The 20,101-nt window shown below is 32.1% G+C and overlaps 5 protein-coding genes across 7 annotated transcripts in view; 1 reads left to right on the top strand and 4 right to left on the bottom strand.

Annotated features, from left to right (window-relative positions):
- Positions 1-484: 484 nt before the first annotated feature.
- On the bottom strand, positions 485-7,038 carry LOC123672672 (isoleucine--tRNA ligase, mitochondrial). Of its 2 annotated transcripts, XM_045606878.1 has the most exons (14): positions 6,812-7,038; positions 6,637-6,759; positions 6,431-6,581; positions 6,154-6,352; positions 5,943-6,056; positions 5,694-5,887; positions 5,466-5,635; positions 4,622-4,858; positions 4,301-4,473; positions 4,091-4,223; positions 3,476-3,771; positions 1,574-1,787; positions 1,033-1,470; positions 485-773 (listed from the first exon to the last, which is right to left on the bottom strand). In XM_045606878.1, the coding sequence occupies exons 1-14, from the start codon at positions 6,983-6,985 to the stop codon at positions 513-515; spliced, it is 2,877 nt and encodes a 958-aa protein (XP_045462834.1). In that variant the 5' UTR covers positions 6,986-7,038; the 3' UTR covers positions 485-512. The 2 variants fall into 2 exon arrangements, with proteins under 2 accessions (XP_045462834.1, XP_045462835.1); XM_045606879.1 differs by lacking the exons at positions 6,637-6,759; positions 6,812-7,038 and having other exon boundaries at positions 6,154-6,366; positions 6,431-6,555.
- Positions 7,039-7,581: 543 nt separating this feature from the next.
- Positions 7,582-9,696, bottom strand: LOC123672671 (vacuolar protein sorting-associated protein 45). Its single transcript, XM_045606877.1, has 2 exons — positions 8,653-9,696; positions 7,582-8,573 (listed from the first exon to the last, which is right to left on the bottom strand). Exons 1-2 carry the CDS (start codon positions 9,541-9,543, stop codon positions 7,755-7,757), a joined length of 1,710 nt encoding a protein of 569 aa, XP_045462833.1. The 5' UTR covers positions 9,544-9,696; the 3' UTR covers positions 7,582-7,754.
- A 302-nt stretch (positions 9,697-9,998) lies between these two features.
- LOC123672670 (NEDD8-activating enzyme E1 regulatory subunit) lies at positions 9,999-12,354 on the top strand. Of its 2 annotated transcripts, XM_045606875.1 has the most exons (6): positions 9,999-10,255; positions 10,310-10,474; positions 10,525-10,707; positions 10,779-11,068; positions 11,140-11,579; positions 11,748-12,354. In XM_045606875.1, exons 1-6 carry the CDS (start codon positions 10,191-10,193, stop codon positions 12,204-12,206), a joined length of 1,602 nt encoding a protein of 533 aa, XP_045462831.1. In that variant the 5' UTR covers positions 9,999-10,190; the 3' UTR covers positions 12,207-12,354. The 2 variants fall into 2 exon arrangements, with proteins under 2 accessions (XP_045462831.1, XP_045462832.1); XM_045606876.1 differs by lacking the exon at positions 9,999-10,255 and having other exon boundaries at positions 10,316-10,474; positions 10,536-10,707.
- Positions 12,355-14,284: 1,930 nt separating this feature from the next.
- Positions 14,285-15,423, bottom strand: LOC123672669 (transmembrane protein 170A). Its single transcript, XM_045606874.1, has 2 exons — positions 14,967-15,423; positions 14,285-14,882 (listed from the first exon to the last, which is right to left on the bottom strand). Exons 1-2 carry the CDS (start codon positions 15,093-15,095, stop codon positions 14,637-14,639), a joined length of 375 nt encoding a protein of 124 aa, XP_045462830.1. The 5' UTR covers positions 15,096-15,423; the 3' UTR covers positions 14,285-14,636.
- Positions 15,424-18,377: 2,954 nt separating this feature from the next.
- LOC123672666 (angiopoietin-1) overlaps positions 18,378-20,101 on the bottom strand; it is a 54,711-nt gene continuing 52,987 nt past the window's right edge. Inside the window, exon 9 of the mRNA XM_045606872.1 lies at positions 18,378-19,059. Within this exon, the coding sequence (XP_045462828.1) occupies positions 18,965-19,059 (95 nt within the window). The 3' untranslated portion in view covers positions 18,378-18,964. The remainder of the gene's footprint in view (positions 19,060-20,101) is intronic.

The following is a 20,101-nucleotide window of genomic DNA, read 5'->3' as shown; positions in this document are numbered from 1 at the left end:
AAGTAGACTTGTGTAATTAAATCCCTTTGAAATCAACCCTTTTTTTGAAAATTTTCTGAGTATAAAAGATACAATTTCTTGCCATGAGGACATCATGAGATGAAAATCTTGTCCTTCAAAACCCCTGTGAATTATTGAAAGAATTCCAAAAAAAATTATCTGCCCCGAGAAAGATATACTGTAGATTGGAGAGTTACCAGATCAGATAAACTTGATTATTTTTTTGCGTAAAAGCTTGTAGATGAATTTTTGGATATCTCTTCTTATTGATAAATAAGTTCCTCACCAAATTTTGCATAAGAGTTTATTTCACTATTTTGGAACTATAATTTTCAAATTTCAGTTCAATTATTGAGAAAACAAAATTTTATATTGGTATCACTCCAAAACCACTACAGTCTCAAGAGAGTTATTCTGACTGTGAACTTACCCTGATAATTTCAAGTCTAGTTCATTTTATTTAATAGTTTTGGACGGACGAACAGAATCGATTTTGACTTCGAATTCGAACTTCACATCTTTAAATGAAACAAGGAGTACATTGACAAATATTCTTTATTCCCTGTGATATTAAGAACTTCGATACATCTAATACATAAATCATTTTCTTTGTCTAACTGCATTCTTCTACACCTTGGACATGCCAATTTTTGACTCTCAGTAATTTCAAGGTGATAATCTTTGGATTGGTTTTCGTCTGTTGAAATATTAACGTTTGCACACAATAAAATATTAGATAACTCATAATTCCATTGTTCCAGAGAGTTCATTTGCTAAAAACATGTAAAGTTAAAAATATCTGAAATAAAGAGTTTTTCAATAAGAACGATACATTTCAAAATGGTTATAATGGCAACATTGTGTATTATTTTTTGACATTTCTTATGTCATTTGTGACATAAGAAATGTCAAAAAATAACAGTGTTGCCATTATATACATTTTAATAATAAATAAATTTCAAATTGTATCATTCCTATTGCAAAATCTACCAAAAAAGGATAATAGTTAATGAAACCATCAATTGTATTTACCTGGAACGCCTCAAATAACTTGTTTGTCAATTTTATATTAACATCTACTGTGTTGGATGCTGATCCCAACTGAAGGTTCAAATTTTTTCTGATATCTAAAATGATATCCATAATTTCCTTCACATCGTTGTTTTTCCAACCATCCTGTATTTCACTGTGAATTGTTGTGAAGTAACTTTCTCCCCTTTTCTCTATAGGAATATACCTGTATATTTCTTCAACCAGGTGAGGTAGCATCGGAGCTACATTCAAGCTAACCACGTTCAAGATTTGCATAAGTGTGAACTGAGCTGCTTTCCTAGTTACTCCATGTTGAGGCTCGCAATATAGCCTATCCTTTATAGCTGAATAATACAGTCCCGATATTTCATTTGTGAGGAGATTGATGACTGATTTTCCTATTTTGTTGAAAGCATATTCCTCTGCATGCACCTTGGACTAAAACAAACTTTATTAAAAAACGGAGCTAGAAAACTCGGAGCTTTTTAACTCTGTTCTCATTTTCGGGTTATTTTGGATATCAAATTTGAATTCAACGTACCTGATGATGAAAGTCGTTCAAAACATGAAGCATATATTTGTCTAAAAATGAGAGATCCAAGTATTCTTGCTTCCCGTCTTCATATCCATTCAATACTCCTAGTATAAAACGTAAAACGCTTCTAATTTTTTGCACTTCTTTGGCACATGTTTGAAGAACACTATCGCTGACGTTGATTTGAGCTGCATAATTTGCATGGCATGATACCCACCATCTGCAATGGATCAAAATTTATTAAAAATTAAGAAATTAAAGTACTCAGTAAAGATAATTTTAACTCATTGGATTCAGATCATAGCAATCTGTTTGAGGTTAGAATTCAATGTTTTTTCAAATGCCCTGGGATTTCAATGACTTTTCTATAGGGAAAATGAATATATTCTCACTTATAAAGTAACTAGCATGATTTATTGTGAATAATGCCACAAAAGACAAAGGAACAAGAATATAAATCATATAATTACTTCCAAATGACGTCATCATGAATTCATCCAATCTAGTGATAATAGTTATGGATTATTCGAATTTTAAAGTCTTTTTTGCGATATTTAACAACTTATTTTTCTTTCAAATTAATGTATAATACTCTTTATTAAGAATGTCATACATTAATTTGACAGAAAAACATCCAATATACAGGGTGATTCACCGGGATGGCCTATTAGACGTTTATGGAAAACTAATCATAATTTTGAGCTGAAAATTTGCATATCGGGGTTTGAGACAATGATCTTTCTCTCTAAAATATTTTTAGATCTCTACAACTTCCGGTTATACAGGAAACAGTCTACTACTTATTTCAAATGGCACACCCAGTATATTATTGCATCATTAGATAGCTTTTTTGATGGCAATTTCGGCAATATGCCATACCTTGAGAACAACTCAACGGTTCATGAGTTATTGGTATTCTTATGAAAAAAATGGTGGCGATGAGGACTCACATTTTTTTTATATTACCGCAGAAAAATCTTCTTCCGAAAAATTTTTTTTCTTTTTCGATTCCGCAAATACGTAGTATTATAAGACTGTTTGCGGTTTGGGCCAAAAATGTACAGGGTGTTTATAAGAGGATCATGAACTTGGACAACTCAAATTCATCAAAACTCAAGATTTTCAAATTAGAACCTATATTTTTTATTATTTCAGACGATACTACTTTATTAAAATTCATGAAATGTAAAATTTAGTTATCCAAACACCGAATTTCTTTCTGTGTTTTCCGGAAGTAACAGACAGTTATAAATAGCGGTTTTTCCTCATTTAAAGTTCTTCCCCGATAACTCTTGAAGTATTCATTTTAGGTATAGGGTTTGCTTAAATAACCCCCACTATTTTTGTACGTAGAATCGACTGAAATAATAAAAAATATAGGTTCTAATTTGAAAATCTTGAGTTTTGATGAATTTGAGTTGTCCAAGTTCATGATCCTCTTATAAACATCCTGTACATTTTTGGTCCAAGCCGAAAAAAGTCTTATAATACTACGTATTTGCGGAATCCAAAAAAAAAAATTTTTCGAAAAAAGCTTTTTCTGCTGAAAAATTCAAAAAAATGTGAGTCCTCATCGCCACCTTTTTTTTTCATAAGAATCCCAATAACTCATGAACCGTTGAATTTTTACCCAAGGTATGGCATATTGCCAAAATTGCCATCAAAAAAGCTATCTAATGATGCAATAATATACTGGGTGTGCCATTCGAAATAAGGAAGTAGTAGTCTGTTTCCGGTATAACCGGAAGTTCTAGAGATCTGAAAATATTTTAGGGAGAAAGATCATTGCTTCAAACCCCAATATGCAAATTTTCAGCTCAAAATTATGATTAGTTTTCCATAAATGTCTAATAGGCCATCCCGGTGAATCACCCTGTATAAGGATATCAAAATTTCAACTGTACTAACCTCAAAACATCTATTCCGTAAGGATTTTGTCCTTTCTTTCCATTCACGATCTCTACAGGATCGACAACATTTCCCAAAGATTTGGACATCTTCAACCCGTTCTCATCAACGGCAAAGCCATGGATGTATATTGATTTATAAGGTGGTTCGTCTCTGCACGCCAAAGAAGTTATTAACGAGGAATAAAACCAACCGTTCAACTGATCGTTTCCTTCAAGATAAAGATCTGCTATCATTCCTTCGCCCAAAACGTTGGACCATGATATTCCACTATCAAACCAAATGTCGAGGATATCCTAAAGTGAAATTTTTCAATTTTGAAAGTGTGAATAATTAATTTATTTTAGTTATAAAAACCCTCTTGTTTATTTTTTCTTCCTATTTTGAAGAAAATCACAAATTCAATGATTTTTCAATAGGAACTATAAAAATGAAGAAAAGAGAGTCGAACCTCTCAAAAACGAAGTTGTAGCCTATAGTGTACTGGCTGAGAGTTTAAACAAAGGAGCCACTAGAGGGTGTTGATAAAACAAAGTTATTTCGAACTAGTGGAAGAATATCAATGCCTTCTTGTATTATAAATAATTATGCTAAAACGATTGGCAATTTTTTTACCTCGCTCTTTTTAATTGTAGAAAGATCGATATTCTTCTTCGAAATTTCTGGCAAAAGTTTTTCTTCTGAAAACATCCACCAATAGTCAGATCCATTTTCTTCAAGTAATTTACACTGGTGTTCAATAATATCCCTAGAATTAAAATATTGGCCTGAAGTACAGATTTTGTCATTTTTATTTCAGAAGAGTTGTATGACAATACGACTTACTCGTTCAATATAATTTCATCACTGTCTTTTTTGTAGAATACTGGAATAGGTACCCCCCATTTTCTTTGTCTTGAAATACACCAGAAGGGACGTTTATCTATTTGTTTCGAAAATTCTTCTCTAAAAATTTTACTTCTCGCATCAGGAATGAATTTTAATTTGTTGACATATTCCTGAAATAAAACACTCAATTTTACGTGAAGTCAAGATATAGAAGAGCTAAATAAAGGGATTAAGAACCTTTTTTGTGTATTTTCTTATCAAATTTCATGTGAATAACTTTTATCTTCCCAAATAAACTAAAAAATTATTTATCCTTACCATTGCCTTTGCTTTGACAGCATTTGTGTTTAAGAACCATTGGGGACTCGCTTTTATTATCACAGGCTTTTTCGTTCGCCAATCGTAGGGATAACTATGGGTTATTTCAGATTGATGAACAATCTGTTCATTTAATTTTTGTTTGATTGCTTCATTACCTTCTAGAAGAACAAATTTTCCTTCTAACTCAGAACCAGCTTCTTTTCTGTAACGACCATCTTCGTTCACAAGATCAACCTGAAAATTTCATATATGACACCATATGCATTAAGTTTTAGATGTAACGTGGCCAAAGATGTTCGATATAAGTCTATAGATCTCTTAAAATCGTAAAATGGCAACACTGTTTATTATTTATTGACATTTCTTCTGTCATTTGTTTACAGTAGGTTATGCCATTTAATCAAGGAAAGATACACGCTTCAACAACTTTTGGAAATTGTTTCATTAAAATCAGTGCTCATTTGTGAATACTGATTATTCAGTTAACCAACTCACTATTCGCCATATTTTGAAAGTGGTACCAAGTAAGGCTCAGTACTAGTTGCCTTTGTATCGTGTAACAAAAAATTTCACTTTCAAATTTGTCTACAATATGATGAATAGTGAGTCGATTAACTGAATAATGTCGCCCATGAATTGTTCTTAAATTCAGTATTCACAATTTGCACTGATTTTGATAAAACAATTTTTAAACGTTTTTGAAACGTGTATCTTTCCATAATTAAATGACATAACTTACTGAACACAAATGACATAAGGAATGTCAAAAAATAATACAGTGTTGCCTGCCATTATAACCGTTTTAAACTGTGTCATTCCTATTATAAAACCCTTTACTTACAATAGATAAATTGTTCTCTAGAGCTACTAAAAAATCTTCAGGACCATGTGCTGGAGCTGTATGCACCAAACCAGTGCCCTTATCATCACTAACATGATTGGCAGGATAGAAACGTAATATTTTATCTTCATAAATAGGATGTCGGTATTCAGCATTGGAAAGCACTCCATCTATAAAAATACTTTTGAAATAGATTCAACTAAACAATCAATTATTACGATTAAGTACCTGGCAAAATTTGAAGGAGCTCAACATGGCAATTGAATATTTTCTTTAGTTCTTCCAGTCTTTCAACAGCTGCGATAAAAATGGTTTTTCCAGAGTCCTTAGTGCAAAGGCAATAAGTCAATTTTGTACTATAACAAACTCCTTGGTTTGATGGTAGAGTCCAAGGTGTTGTTGTCCATATCAATGCACTCATACTAAAATATTACAAAATACGTAACTAATAGCCTAGAAGTGTGAAAAAAATCTTACGGTTTATCAATCGAAATCCCCAAGTTTGGAATTTTTTCGATTTTAAATTGTACATAAATACTTGAACTTTTGTGATTTTCATTATATTCCAATTCTGATTCGGCTAATGCAGTTCTGTAATAAATATTATTATATAGTTAGAAGTGAAAATATATCATTTGACTTGATGAAAGACAAAAATAACCTTCAGGATCTAATAAGAAATTCTTACTTTGTTGATGGTGACCAATAGATTGGTTTTGTATCCCTGTAGATTAGATTTTTTGTATACAATTTGTAAAACTGCCTCAATTGATTCTTTATGTAATTTGGATTGTGAGTAGTGTAGATATTATTCCAATCACCTAAGATTCCCCATGAATTGAATATTTCCTTCTGATGTTTAATTGTGTTTTCAGCAAAATTTCTAGCTGAAATCATACAGCTAAAATGAAATGGAAAACATCTCCTGATTGAAATAAATAATGTTTTACGCATCCTTTATTCACCTTGACTCCTTACAGATAAAGGATCCTTTATTGATTTCTGGTCTTTAACGGCTTTCAATTCAATAGGCAAGCCATGACAATCCCATCCAGGAATAAAATTAACTCTTCTACCATCTAATACTTTTTTTCTCAAAATTACATCTTTCAATATCTGTGAATTGAAGTAAAATTCATATTTTTTCATCAGCCTTTCTTGGCAGACTCACTTTATTAATTGCATGTCCCATATGAGGAGAACCATTAGCATAAGGTGGACCATCGTGCAAGATAAACTCAGGTTCAGATAAATGTTTCCTCTGCCAGTTATAAAGATCACTCTTCCGCAACAGCTGAAAGTTACCATTTAATTAATTTAAAATAATAATCAAATTGTTTATAAACCTCATTTAAGCTGGAATCTCGCTCAATTAACTTCTTATTTTGTAGATGAAGAGGAAAATCCGTTTTTGGTAAAATTACTGTACTAGTATAAGATTTCTGTCTAACTCCTGAATTATAACATAGATTGAGTTTGATTTTCTTGGAGAGTAAAACTTTTTGGAAATGTATTATCATTTTTAATATTTTAAGTTTTTGAATTTTTTTTTTTGGTTAAGTTCGGTCTTTTTGACCATACTGCTATCTATGGAGCATCAATTACACGAAAGTGTGATTGATTACAGAAACCTAACTCAAAAGTTAGGTTCCTGTAATATATGTTTTTTGTGTCATCTATTAATGAGTATCCAAACTTGAAACTAATTCAAAAATAAATTAATAGATGGCGATTGGTGTAGGTTGCTGTAATTTTGATTATGGCGCCATTTATAAATGAATCTTACAAGATCTAAGAAACTAAAATGAGCATTAAAACTTTTTCTTGTGACTGCTCTCATCTCTTCTTGAAAACTAGAAGAGACTTTTGTTTCTATACGAACTTGAAATTTCTTCCATCATTATGAATTGATAAAGAAGTAAAATGTAATATAAAATATAATTGCATGAATGGTAATTGTAATGATGATAATATTTTTTTCAATGGTATTCTTGATACTCACCATTTGTTTGAATAGTTTTGATGTTATATTGGAGAAAACATTATTGATTTGTTTGATTTTTAGAAACATAATATTGGAAATAGGTTCTTTATCCAGGAAATAACCATACATTGATTAAGATTGATTTTATATTAATTTGTTCTTTGAATTTTAATATATTACAGATTTATTCACATTTGATATATTGATCATGTACCAAGGTCCTCTAATGGAATGATAATAAATTAGATTAAATAAATTTTAGATACATATAACATACAATTATCATAAAAAAAGTATAAATAAATTTACGGACAGTCAAGATTTCGGAATTTCCTAGTGCTCTTCTTTGGTATGTTTAGAACCGATGACTTTACTTCTTCTAAGAAGCTTTCAGAATTATGAATAGAAGTGCCACCCAGTAGGACATTAAAGCCAGGATTATTACGGTTAAAGGAATGTACAGCTAAGGATTCTTCATAAGTTGTACCACCAATTATAAAAACTATTATATCTTGGCAACGAGTATTTATATTATTCAACCCCATACAAGGATAGAGGTTTTCCTTTAATCTCCCCTTCACTATTTCTTCCAGTATTTCTTGAAGCAGAGGTTTATGTTGGGTATAAACGTTATCGACTCCGCTCAAACCTTTGAAAAATCTCTTGGTAATTTTTACAGCTTCCTCTACATTGAACAGATCGTTCTGTCTTGTAATCGATGCGGCATATTCAAGCACATAAACAATATTCGATAAAAGATCTTTAGAGATGTTTCTCCTTTTCAACATCTCAATCAGGCCTGAAACTTCATTGTTTGCATTATTTTGGTATCGGAGAGCATACATGATCACCAATTTAACTAGATCTAGAGGTCTAACTTTATCATTGCCTATGAGTTTTTTGATACTTTGTAATTGGTTAGAATGATCATTTTGTGATGTAATTTCTTGTTCTACCTCTGAAACATCTAGAAGATGGTATTTATTGACCATTGAACTTAGTTCTCCAACAACTGTCACATGTTTTGACACATTACCCGAAAGTTTTTTGAATTGCGGGTAGGCATCAACAAAATTTTTCATATCGGCTATACTCTCAATTTTCTGATGGCTTTTTGCTTTCATCTAAAATGAAGAAATACTGATAATAAAGACAGAGAAGCTCTTAATAATATTTAAGAAGATAAATTACTGTAAAACTTACTTGAAATTGTTCCATTAATTGTTTTATATTTTGCCCAATTTCTCCATAATTTAAAAATATATTTTTTGCATAAAAAGGATCTTGTTCAGCAGAAAGTACCACTTCTGTTAATTCTTTGGATATACCAGGAACTTGGGATAAGTTTACCCTATTATTATAAATTGTTAGTAGTTCATGGACCATAGCTTGATAAGTCCATTGATTTAATAAAGGTGTTATAGGATCATTTCTTCTGTCCAATATTAATAACAATGATTGACTACTATGTCCAAATGCAAATAAAGTGCTTTCCTTATTTATAATGTCACTAATTCTTTTTCCAAGTTCCCTACATAATTTGGAATTATTTTGATAACGAATTATTGGGCATTTTTTCAGGGAAAGAAGTAATGATACAATTCCCGAAGTACTTCTTTGTAGAGCATCTGAGTTCCAAGCAAGATCCTTTATGGGACAAGTTAAACCCAAAGAGAATAAATGCGGGTTGACAGCTAAATAATCCATATAAATTTCTTGGACCTCTTTCACAACTTCTTGCTCGTCATGTTCAGCTAATACCTTGATATCTGCCTTTGCGATTATATTACTAAAATATATATAATAGGCCCCATATTTTGGTCTTGTTAGTTCATAACATAATAATTTAATGTTTTCTGGAGTAGGCCTTAGGAACACCAAACATTTCAAATACCTTAACGTTGTGTTATTTTGATTTTGAGAATCAGAAATTCTTTCAACTAAATACACTTCTTTCTGTTGTATCTCTGATTGACTACATAGCATACTAATTATACTTGTTGTTTCTTTATCCATCATTAAAACTTTCATTCCTGGTTCACTTTCCTCTGTTATTTTATTGATATACGCCTTCCCGGCTGCTATTACATTCATTTTGAAGAGAGTTTATATTGAAAATCAATAAATATTTAGAAATTGTATCTAACAGTCTTCATTAATACTTAATTTTTATTGGATTTTTATTAATTATTCATTGTAAATTGATGTACATAATATGAAAAAATCTCTTTCAATTTGTCAAAATTAACAGAAGATTCTATGGTTCAATGAGGGCACAGAATCAGAATAAGACCACAGATAATCAGGTTTACTGTCATAGAAATATAATATATTTCTATGTTTTCTGTACCAAAAAGCAAATATTGAAGTTTTTGAGTTAGAAGAAAACAATTAATTAACTGATTTAATTGGCACATTTAGTTCTCTAGTTAGAAATCTCATAACATACTTGAAGAAATCTGACCTCTCACTATCTTCAAATTTTTTTCGAAAATTCCGAAATAATAATTATTTTGTGGTTGAATATTTGAGCAAGATGCATAGAATATGAATTATTATATATTCTATGTACCTTGTTTACGTAAAATGAAAATAAAGGAAACGTTCAAATTATCTTAAAAGGAATAGGAATCTTTCATATTGGATAATATACTATTTTTCAACTAAGGAACAGCAATTTTAATTTTAACTGTTTGCCTTGCTGTTGTGAATATTTTACCTGTTTACCACATATAATAAATATGACATCTCCTTCTAAATCTCCAGACCAAAGTGATAAAAGTAAAAAATACGACCGACAACTAAGGTTTTATATTAAAATTTCATAGTATTAGTATGAAATAAAATCTATTTTTTTAAGGCTTTGGGGTGATCATGGACAAATGCTTCTTGAAAAAGCTAAAATTTGCCTCATCAATGCTACCGCCTTAGGTACAGAAATTTTGAAGAATTTAGTTCTACCCGGAATTGGCAGATTCACTGTTATAGATGCGAATCTTGTAACTCATGAAGACGTTGGCGCAAAGTAATATCAAATAATGAATCATAAGAATTGGGTATCACTTGAAATTAAAGTTTTTTTTTAGATTCAGAATCTATTGGAGAATCTAGAGCTGAATGTACAGCATATTATTTATGCAAACTGAATGTGGATGTACTGGGAGATTATATAGAAACTTCTCCTGATTATATTTTAAGTAATCCAGATGCATTTTTTACCGAATTTGATCTAGTTATTGCAACTGACTTATCTGAAAAGTATGTTGTAATCAATTGAAATGAAAAAGTGTATTCAATAATTTTGTAGATTTCAATATTTATCTTTTTAGAATGTTAATTGCATTCTCTCAACGTATGTGGCGACTAAATATTCCTCTCATAGTATGTAGAACTATTGGTTTTCTTGGCTATATAAGATTGCAAGTGAAAGAGCATACAGTTATAGAGTCTCATCCTGACAATGAAAATCCTGATCTAAGATTATCGAATCCATGGCCTGAATTGGAAAGCCATTTACAAAAGACGGATATTTCAAAACTGGATAGTAAAGAAAGGAGTCAAGTTCCAGCTATAACAATACTATATTATTTCATTTCCAAGTTTAAACAAGAGCATAATGGTAAGTAAATAACATAACAAACTAGTTTTGAAATGATGAATTCTTTATGTAAACATTAATTTATATTTTAGGTGTTTTGCCTTCAACTAGAGAAGACAAGAATGAAATTCGTAAAATGATCCGAGAGAGTGCTATAAATGATGAAAATGGTGTCAGATTATTAGAGGAAAACTTCGAGGAAGCGATACGATTAGTAAACACATGTATTTCAAGTGAAACGATACCACAACATATAAAAGATATTCTAGATGACAATTGTTGTATAAATTTAACAGAAGATTGCCCACCTTTTTGGATCATGTGTGCTGCTCTTAAGGAATTTGTGGAATCTGAAGGTGCTCTTCCTGTAAGAGGAACTTTGCCAGATATGACTAGTGACTCGGAGAGTTATATCAAATTACAACAACTTTATCAGAGTAAAGCTCAAGAACAGGCCGAAGCGATCTATAGAAAATGTGGACAAATTGCAGTGAATAATGGAGCCCACCAAGACTTTGTTTTGGAATCAGAGGTGTGTATTAAAATTGTTTCGAGTGAAAAAATTTTTGTTGCATATGGAAATAGTAAAAAAAAATTGAAAACGCTTGTTAGAATTTTTTTTCACATAATTTTCTGTTGAGTTCATTAAAATTGTGTCTTTCGAAGTGATTTTAGATGAATATCTGGATACTTTTTCCAGGCCAAACGCTTCTGTAAACACGCCAGTGAAATTCACGTAATGAGAGGAAGCTGCATTGCCGATGAATACACAAAGCACTGCCCAGACCTCTCATCTTATTTAGAGGATCCCGATAGTTTGATATTTTATTACGTGATTCTTAGAGGACTAGAACGTTATATCGGAGAGTTCAACACTTATCCTGGCCAATACGACGATCATGTCGAACCTGACGTTTTGAAACTCAAAACGATAATTGGAAAATTGTTGAACGAATGGGGATGTACTCAGATTCTGAGAGAAGAGAGGGTTCACGAAATTTGTAGATATGGAGGGGCCGAATTGCATTCAGTCTCTGCTGTTTTAGGGGGTGCCGCTGCACACGAAGCTATCAAATTGCTCACTCGTCAGTACAAACCCCTGAATAATACTTTCATTTATGATGCTATTACCTCAACTTCAGCTACTTACACCTTATAATTTTTGTTATATGTGATAACTTTTCGGTAATATTTCTCTACTAGTTATATCTACATAGAGTTGGCTGCATCGTACAGAGATTTTTTTTGTACAATCGTTTCAATTATACTGTTTGATGTAATAAAAACTTATGATTATTGGAACAGTACCTTGTTTTTTTTTTATAATTTTATCCCAAATACACCGCAAAAAAATTAACGCACAAATTTATTCTACAACTGAAGGTGTTCTCAATGATAATTATTTTTATCAGAATTATGCATGCATATGTTATCCACTTTCAACGTTTTTCTTCAATACAGATGTTTTTACCAAGCAGGAATAAAAAAAGATGAGATTATCATATTTTGAATGTATTGGCTCCATTCTGAAATCAGTTGTTCTCGATCAATTCTAGTGATCAATAGTTTTTCTTTCGTTTGATTTTCTACACTCGATCGCTATGCAACGCGAAACACGCAATTTGACCCAAGAGGAATGTGCCCAAGCGGTAGTTTTGCGAGAAGAAGGGTGGACATACACAAGAATTGCAGAAAGGTTTGGAGTTTCCCATACAAGTGTGTCCAGAATGTTGCAGCGATTCTGGGAGACAGGTATGAATGTCCGAAGACCAGGACAGGGTAGACCACGGGTTACAACTGCCATTCAAGAACGTTACTTGAGAGTTTCTTCGTTGAGACAACGGTTTGCAACCGCTCGCCTCCTTCAAAATCAGCTTGAGCAAACTCATGGGGTGCAAATTAGCACTCAGACAATAAGAAATCGCCTCAGAGAATATGATTTAAGGCCTCGTGTCGCGGCAAGAGGCCCAGCGGCCAGCTCTTACCCCAGCCCATCGAAGGGCGCGTTTGGATTTTGCAAGAGAGCATATCCATTGGGAAGAGGCTGATTGGGAAAGAGTTCTCTTCACAGATGAGTCTAGATTCTGCCTCTACCATTGTGATCGACGTTCTCTTGTATACAGACGTCCACATGAAAATATGCTCAGTGCAATTTCCCGAATACTACTGGTTTCGGGGGAGGATCGATTATGGTATGGGGTGGAATATCTTTGACTGCTCGCACAGACCTAGTGGTCGTTGATAATGGAGCTATGAATTCTGATAGGTATATAAGGAACATTCTTGAAGAGCATGTAGTGCCATTTGCCCCAAACATTGGTGAAAATTTCATTTTTATGGACGATAATGCCAGACCCCATCGTTCAGGACTACCTTGAAGAGCTTTAAGTCTCTCGAATGGAATGGCCAGCAAGAAGTCCAGATCTCAATCCGATTAAGCAGGTTTGGGACAACCTCAATAGAAGGCTGAGAAGTTCAGACAATCATCCAGCTACTCTTAATGACTTAGGAATCCAACTCAGAGAAATCTGGGAAGGATTAGATCAGAACATTTTAAGATCACTCATTTTGAGTATGAACCGTCGTTGCCGAGCTGTAATTAACGCAAGGGGTGGAAATACCAAGTATTAAATCACTTATCAGCATTCCAGTATTTTGAAAATTGTTTATTTCTCTTCATTTACATAAGATTCGTGAAATCCTGAATTTTTCTTCCATTTAATGTGTCTTGTTTCGTCCAAAACCTTCCCGAGAGAACATAAAAAATAAGTTATAAAGTCAATGTAGAGTTAACTTTCATTAAAATTGAGATTTTCAGAATGTGCGTTAATTTTTTTGCGCAGTGTATTTTGTTTCTTTATAAAGGATGTTTCTAAACCCTTTAAACATGGACCAGCAAATGGTTTGTTTTCAAGACACAGGGTGTTGAAGTTTAATTTTATTCAAGTTTTTCCCTCATAGCACCTTCCCTTCACAAGATATTTAACTTAAATTTGGCAATCTTTTGAATCTAATTTTGTTGAGACATATTTATTTGAATTGAAACATCCATTTTTACATCACTAAACTTGAAAATGATCATAAACAACTTTCAATGTAAGCTCCTACTGTTAATCCAAACAGCAACATGCATTTAAAAAGGCAACGCAAAAATTTTCGAGAAATCGCACACCTCGTCAACATTTTTTAAAAACTCTTAGTATGATAAATGGGACTTTGTGCAATGATGAAAGCCAATTAAATTTTCATTTATATTTGGTATGTACAGTAAAAAAAAGGGTCTAAGTCTCTACACATCACTAAATATGTATAATTGACAATAAAAATCTAGGCTGGCCAATGGACATTTTTTTCAAATACACATAGATTTTATTAACTATTTATACAGTGCCATGTATATATAAAATAGCTCTAAACTAAGGTGTATTTAGTTTCGATATAAATACATACATGAAAATAAATGCATATCATTAATTACATACAAGTGAAATGATATCAATTTTACACAACTATGTTATCTAATCTTTATACAATATGCTTTTAGCACCATCACATTTATTGACAGAAATAATCAAAAGGATATCTTTGATTATAGAGTGGCTAAGATTCTTGTAAATCCGATACATCCTGTAAGAATAGTCTGTCCACAACCCCAAAAAAGAGCATAGAGAGGATTCATAGGAAAACTTGAAGCTCTATATACAAACGCTATTGCTGCACTACTGACTATACCAGTGACTGCCGGAGTAATGACACCCATTACTAATATTGCTATTGGGAAGAATTTTCCAAATTTGTGTTTTCTTAAAGTAAGGAAAGCTATCACTCCTGCGATCTGAAATACATAATTCATATTATGAAATTTACCCATGACGTTAATTGCCTTTGTGACTTGAATAATTTGTAATAAAATACATACTGTATGCACGAAAATGGACGAGAACAAGGCCCATAGGAAGACATGGTACCACATTTTTGTAAAAGTATTGAGGACATCTGCATTTTCAAACCAGAGCACGGATCTCAAGGAAAGTTCCTCTCTGTTCATTGTTACTCCTTAATAGGAACTAAAGTTTCTCTTTCTGTATTATGTTATACTATCCACTATTTTATTGCGATGCTTCATGATAAATAATGACAAGATGTGTTTACTTAATAGTTTCCAAGCAATTTATCTATGAAAAATTTTAAAAAGCAAGTCATAAAATCATACATAAAAGAACTGATGTATGCATTGGAGCAGTTACATCTTGCAAATTACAATTATACACAAACTATTTACAATGGTATTGTTCTTTCATATCTGCACACAATAATACAGGATATTTATTTGAAAATGGTCACAAAGACATCTTCAACTGTCAGGCACCTGTCACTACTGTCAGTGCATTAATGAATCTCGACCATTGAAAGATAATTCATCTTCTTTGTTCCTTCATTAGATTTCATGAACCAGACGATTTATAAAACCATGAAAAGAAAAATAGTCGATAACAATTTTTTGAGATAGTTTAATACAAGATGCATAGGATTTATCTGTGCATCTTGCTTTAGTGTGAAGGGATTATTCCAATATTAATATACTATTACTTTATGTTTAACTATTATTGGTGAAAGATCTTTGGAATTTGATCAATAATTTCCAATAAAGAACTTTTCTTATTGTTTGAAGTTTCAAAGAAAATGTCCAGACCGGAAAAATCCTTTCGTAAGCTATCCAGAGATTTTCTCGTCATATACAGAGCCGTCGTTAGAGTTTCGAGATTTTGATCAGAAAAAATTTTCTACCCATTTTAAAGCACTATTTTCCTACGAAATTCGCAATATCTTAGCTTTGAGGTGTGTAAGCAAGAAACTGGTGGCATTCACCGCTTAGAAGTTATGGGGAGAATATTGTTTAATTTTATCAACTTTGGAAGGATCTATCTCCATTAATATGAATTTTGGCCATAAGTTTATTCATCAAACTATACTTATTTTTCAATGTACTATCATCCCAAGAAAGCTCGGTACACATTTTTGACTCACCCTGTATACACGCAAAATCTAAACACTATCGAATCTGTTAGATTTTTTCCGATAGTCTTATTGAATTTTATTTAGTTCTGGTTATTCGAATCAATAAACCTCACTCTGCAGAAGAAAATCTTTGAATGGAAATGGTAATAAACCAGTTTAATGAAGTATTTTTTTTTAATTCCATTTTCCATTCAAGATTTTTGTATTTCATAGCAAAATCCGAATTGCACCGAAGTATATCGAACAGAAATGAGATACACATTTAATATTTTTTCATTTGTTCATCAGGGTGCAGTTGGAATAATTCATTTTGCATTCGACCAACTCGGGCAGGTGTTTACGAAACTTAGTTGAAATTTTTTGATCCGAGAAACCTGTGCTTTTGTTTTTAGCAATTTTGGTGGCCATTTTGTGATGAGTGATAAGTATTTTTGAGCCGAGTTGAAGAGGATTTTTGAAGAAAAATGTGAGTATTACTGATTTTTTTGATCTAACTCGTGTACTAATTGGTCTTTTTCATGTTTTTCGGTTACGTCTCCTTCTTATTCTCAACTTTTCGAATGTAATTGAAAACTGCTTTGAAATGTTAAGTGCGTCATATCATGAACATTTGATGATCATTCAGAAGTAGTATATTCTAGAATTTGGAAATTTGACCCGAAATAGTTCATCATATACATTAAGACCATATAAAAATTGAAATAGAATTCATCTGAATGTTAGAATTGAATTAAATCAAAATCTAAATTAAGTTGATGTTGTTTCCAAATATCAAATCTGTGCGCATCCTATCCTATATGATTATATTTTCTATGGCTTACTACTACTTGACTTTTATTCCTGGTTTTTATGATTTATATTCGACTTTATAACAGAATTGATATTCCTTAATTATTCCAGAGGGATTGAGGTATCTTGATATTTAATGATTGAGTAGCGATTCAAAATTGTTTATTATTTTTAGAAGTACCAGCTGATGAATATGTTGGATGGAACAGAAAGAAGTCTTCAATTATCACTGATCGTAATTAATCCTATTTGAGATAGTATGAGGAGAAAATACGTTGATACAAATTGAAGGACTCGATTCTGGATTTTCTTTCTAAGAATAGATACTCGACATGTCTCAATTTTTTCAGAAAAGGGGAATAGGTTTTCCACAAAATATGTGAGTATTACTAACTCTTTTTATCTAACTCGAGCAATAATTTATCTGTATTATGTTTTTCGGTTAATTCCACCTCTTATTCTTCACATTTGGAAATGCTTCTAAATGTAACTTGAAATAGAATGTATCTGAATATTCGAATTAAGTCGAATCAAAATCTAAATCAAGTTCATGATGTTGTTTCAAAATTTCATATCTGTGCGCATCTTAAGAGGACAATTTTCTGTGGCTTACCACTTGACATTTATTTCTGCTTTTCTTAATTTATATTCGACTCTATAACAGAATTGATATTTCTTGATTATTTTTGAGGGATTGAGATGATGAATTATCAAGGTATTCTTGGTATTGAATGATTGAGTAGCGAAAATATTTCAAAATCGTTCAAATTTTCAGAAGTAACAGCTGATGGATTTCACAGATCGTAATTCATCATTTTTGAGATAGCATGAAAAGGGGTCAATTTCGGATTTTCAATCTGAAAATAGGAACACAACATGTCCTGACCTCTCTAGAAAAGAGGGAGGTAAGGAAGGACCTTACTTGGTGAGTAAGTTCTTAACTTATTCTGGTGTAAGAATATTTTGCTTTTTTAAACTTTCTTTTTTTATTATTTCTGCGAACACTTTTTTTTTGTCCAAATGTCTGTAATTTTCGAATTTAGATCCGAGTAAGCTCCCAAACGGTTTGATTCGACTTATAGAAATGTCCATGTCAAATCAAGTATGCCCATCCGGCTGCCGTTCACAAGATAACTCTCGAGCGGAAATTCTCAAAATTTGGGGTTCGAATATTTCGGTCAAGTTCGTTTACAAGGAATTTCTTTCGAAAGTTCCGCATTTGAAAAACTTTTTTTCTGGACAATTAAAAAAAGAGAAAAGAAAATAAAAAAAAAGAAAAAAAAATTAGAAATAAGATAGCTCTATCAATTCGTCACTTTGAGTCGATCAAATTTGAACATGTTTTTGTGTTCTTTAAGAGGTTTCAACACCGTAGATTCCGAATTAGGCATCGATCCTTACCAAAAAAAAATAAAAATTCTATCCATAAACGATTAATAAATACATGTTATGATTAATTGTAATACAATAAATAACTACAAATTATTCGATGAAGAAAGGAATCATGTAGGGTGAACAAAACTTCATTTTATAAAATATGTATTTTACAAAAATTTTAACAAAAGACTCTTTTCATAATTCTCCCTTTACTACAGAAAAAATAAAATAAATAAGCGGTATCTACTTATCGCTAGGTATACATTGGTTTAGTTTCTTTATATGTCTTCAGGATATTTTTAAAAGGCGCTCGCGATCACCTTAATTTTTTTTTCTTGAATATTTACGTTGTCGACAGTACCTAAATTATTTGCTAAGTACATCTTAATCTAGTTACACAAAGTCAATACTGTTTTTATGTGGTAAAGTGTCAACACTTATGCAAAACGTTAGTGGGGCAAGTGAATATTTTATGTAGATGTGGACAAAATTAGGTTTATTTCTTCGATTCTCGCGCATCAGTCTCTAAATCTTCCTACTTAGATAATCATCATATTGCTTAGAATATCATCGAGTATCATGATCGAAAGTCCTTATCAAATTCTATTCTTCAGCATTGACGAATTCCACACGAAAAAACAAATTTTAAAAAAGTGTTTTTCCGTGAAAATATACATTATGTAATTATTTATATACAACAAATTCTTTAGAATTTAGACTAATGATGGGTGGTCAGTTTGATGACGATATAAAACCTTTGGGCTTTATCATCATCATCGCTTTCTTCAAGGTATAGTCCCATCCCCTCCATCTGAACCATACAATACCTGAAATTTCAAACAAATAATTAATTTTGTAATAATTATTACAAGAATGCTACTATCACTAACAGGTCAATTGAAAAGTTCCCGATCTACCATAGTCAAACACATTTTTTTGGAAAAAATTCGATTTTATTATTCAACATAGTTGCCTTCGAGGGCGATACAGCGATTTAAGCGATCTTCAAACTTTTCGATACCATTTTTGTAGTACGATTTGTCTTTCGCTTCAAAATAGGCCTGAGTTTCGGCGATTACTTCTTCATTGGCGCTAAATTTCTTTCCAGTGAGAATTCTTTTGAGGTCCGAGAACAGGAAAAAGTCGCTGGGGGCCAGATCTGGCGAATACGGTGGATGCAGAAGCAATTCGAAGTCCAATTCATGCAATTTTGCCATTGTTTGTCATTGATTTGTGACACGGCGCATTTCTTGATGAAACAGCACCTTTTTTTCTTCAAATGGCGCCGTTTTTTAACGATTTCATCCTTTATATGATCTGTTGTGTTTTTCCTCGCTTTGGATTCTGTTCGTCGTGCGCAGTCCACTCAGCTGACTGTCGTTTGGTATCCGGAGTGAAATGATGGAGCCATGTTTCATCCATTGTCACATATCGACGCAAAAATTCAGGTTTATTGCACTTTAATAGCTTGAAACACTGCTCATAATCATTAACACGTTGTTGCTTTTGATCGATTGTGAGTTCGCGCGACACTCATTTTGCACACAGCTTTCTCATGTAAAAATATTCGTGAATGATATGATGTACACGTTCAGATGGTATCTTCACAATGTCTGCTATCTCGATCAACTTCACTTTACGGTCATTCAAAATTATTTTGTGAACTTTTTTGATTTTTCTTCGGCGACAGCCTCTTTTGGGTATAGACTGCGTTCGCCGTCTTCGGTGCTCATTTCACCATCACGTTTAAACTTAGCATACCCATCAATGATGGTTGATTTTCCTGGTGCAGACCCCGGAAACTATTCATCAAGCAAAGATTTTGCTTCAACTGTAATTTTTCCATTCAAAAATCAATATTTTATCAGC

The sequence above is a fragment of the Harmonia axyridis genome, chromosome 2 (assembly GCF_914767665.1).
Source record: "Harmonia axyridis chromosome 2, icHarAxyr1.1, whole genome shotgun sequence".
NCBI classification, from domain to species: Eukaryota; Metazoa; Arthropoda; class Insecta; order Coleoptera; family Coccinellidae; genus Harmonia; species Harmonia axyridis.
The sequence above is the reverse complement of the archived record's forward strand: the minus strand, read 5'-3'. Positions and strand labels throughout refer to the sequence as shown.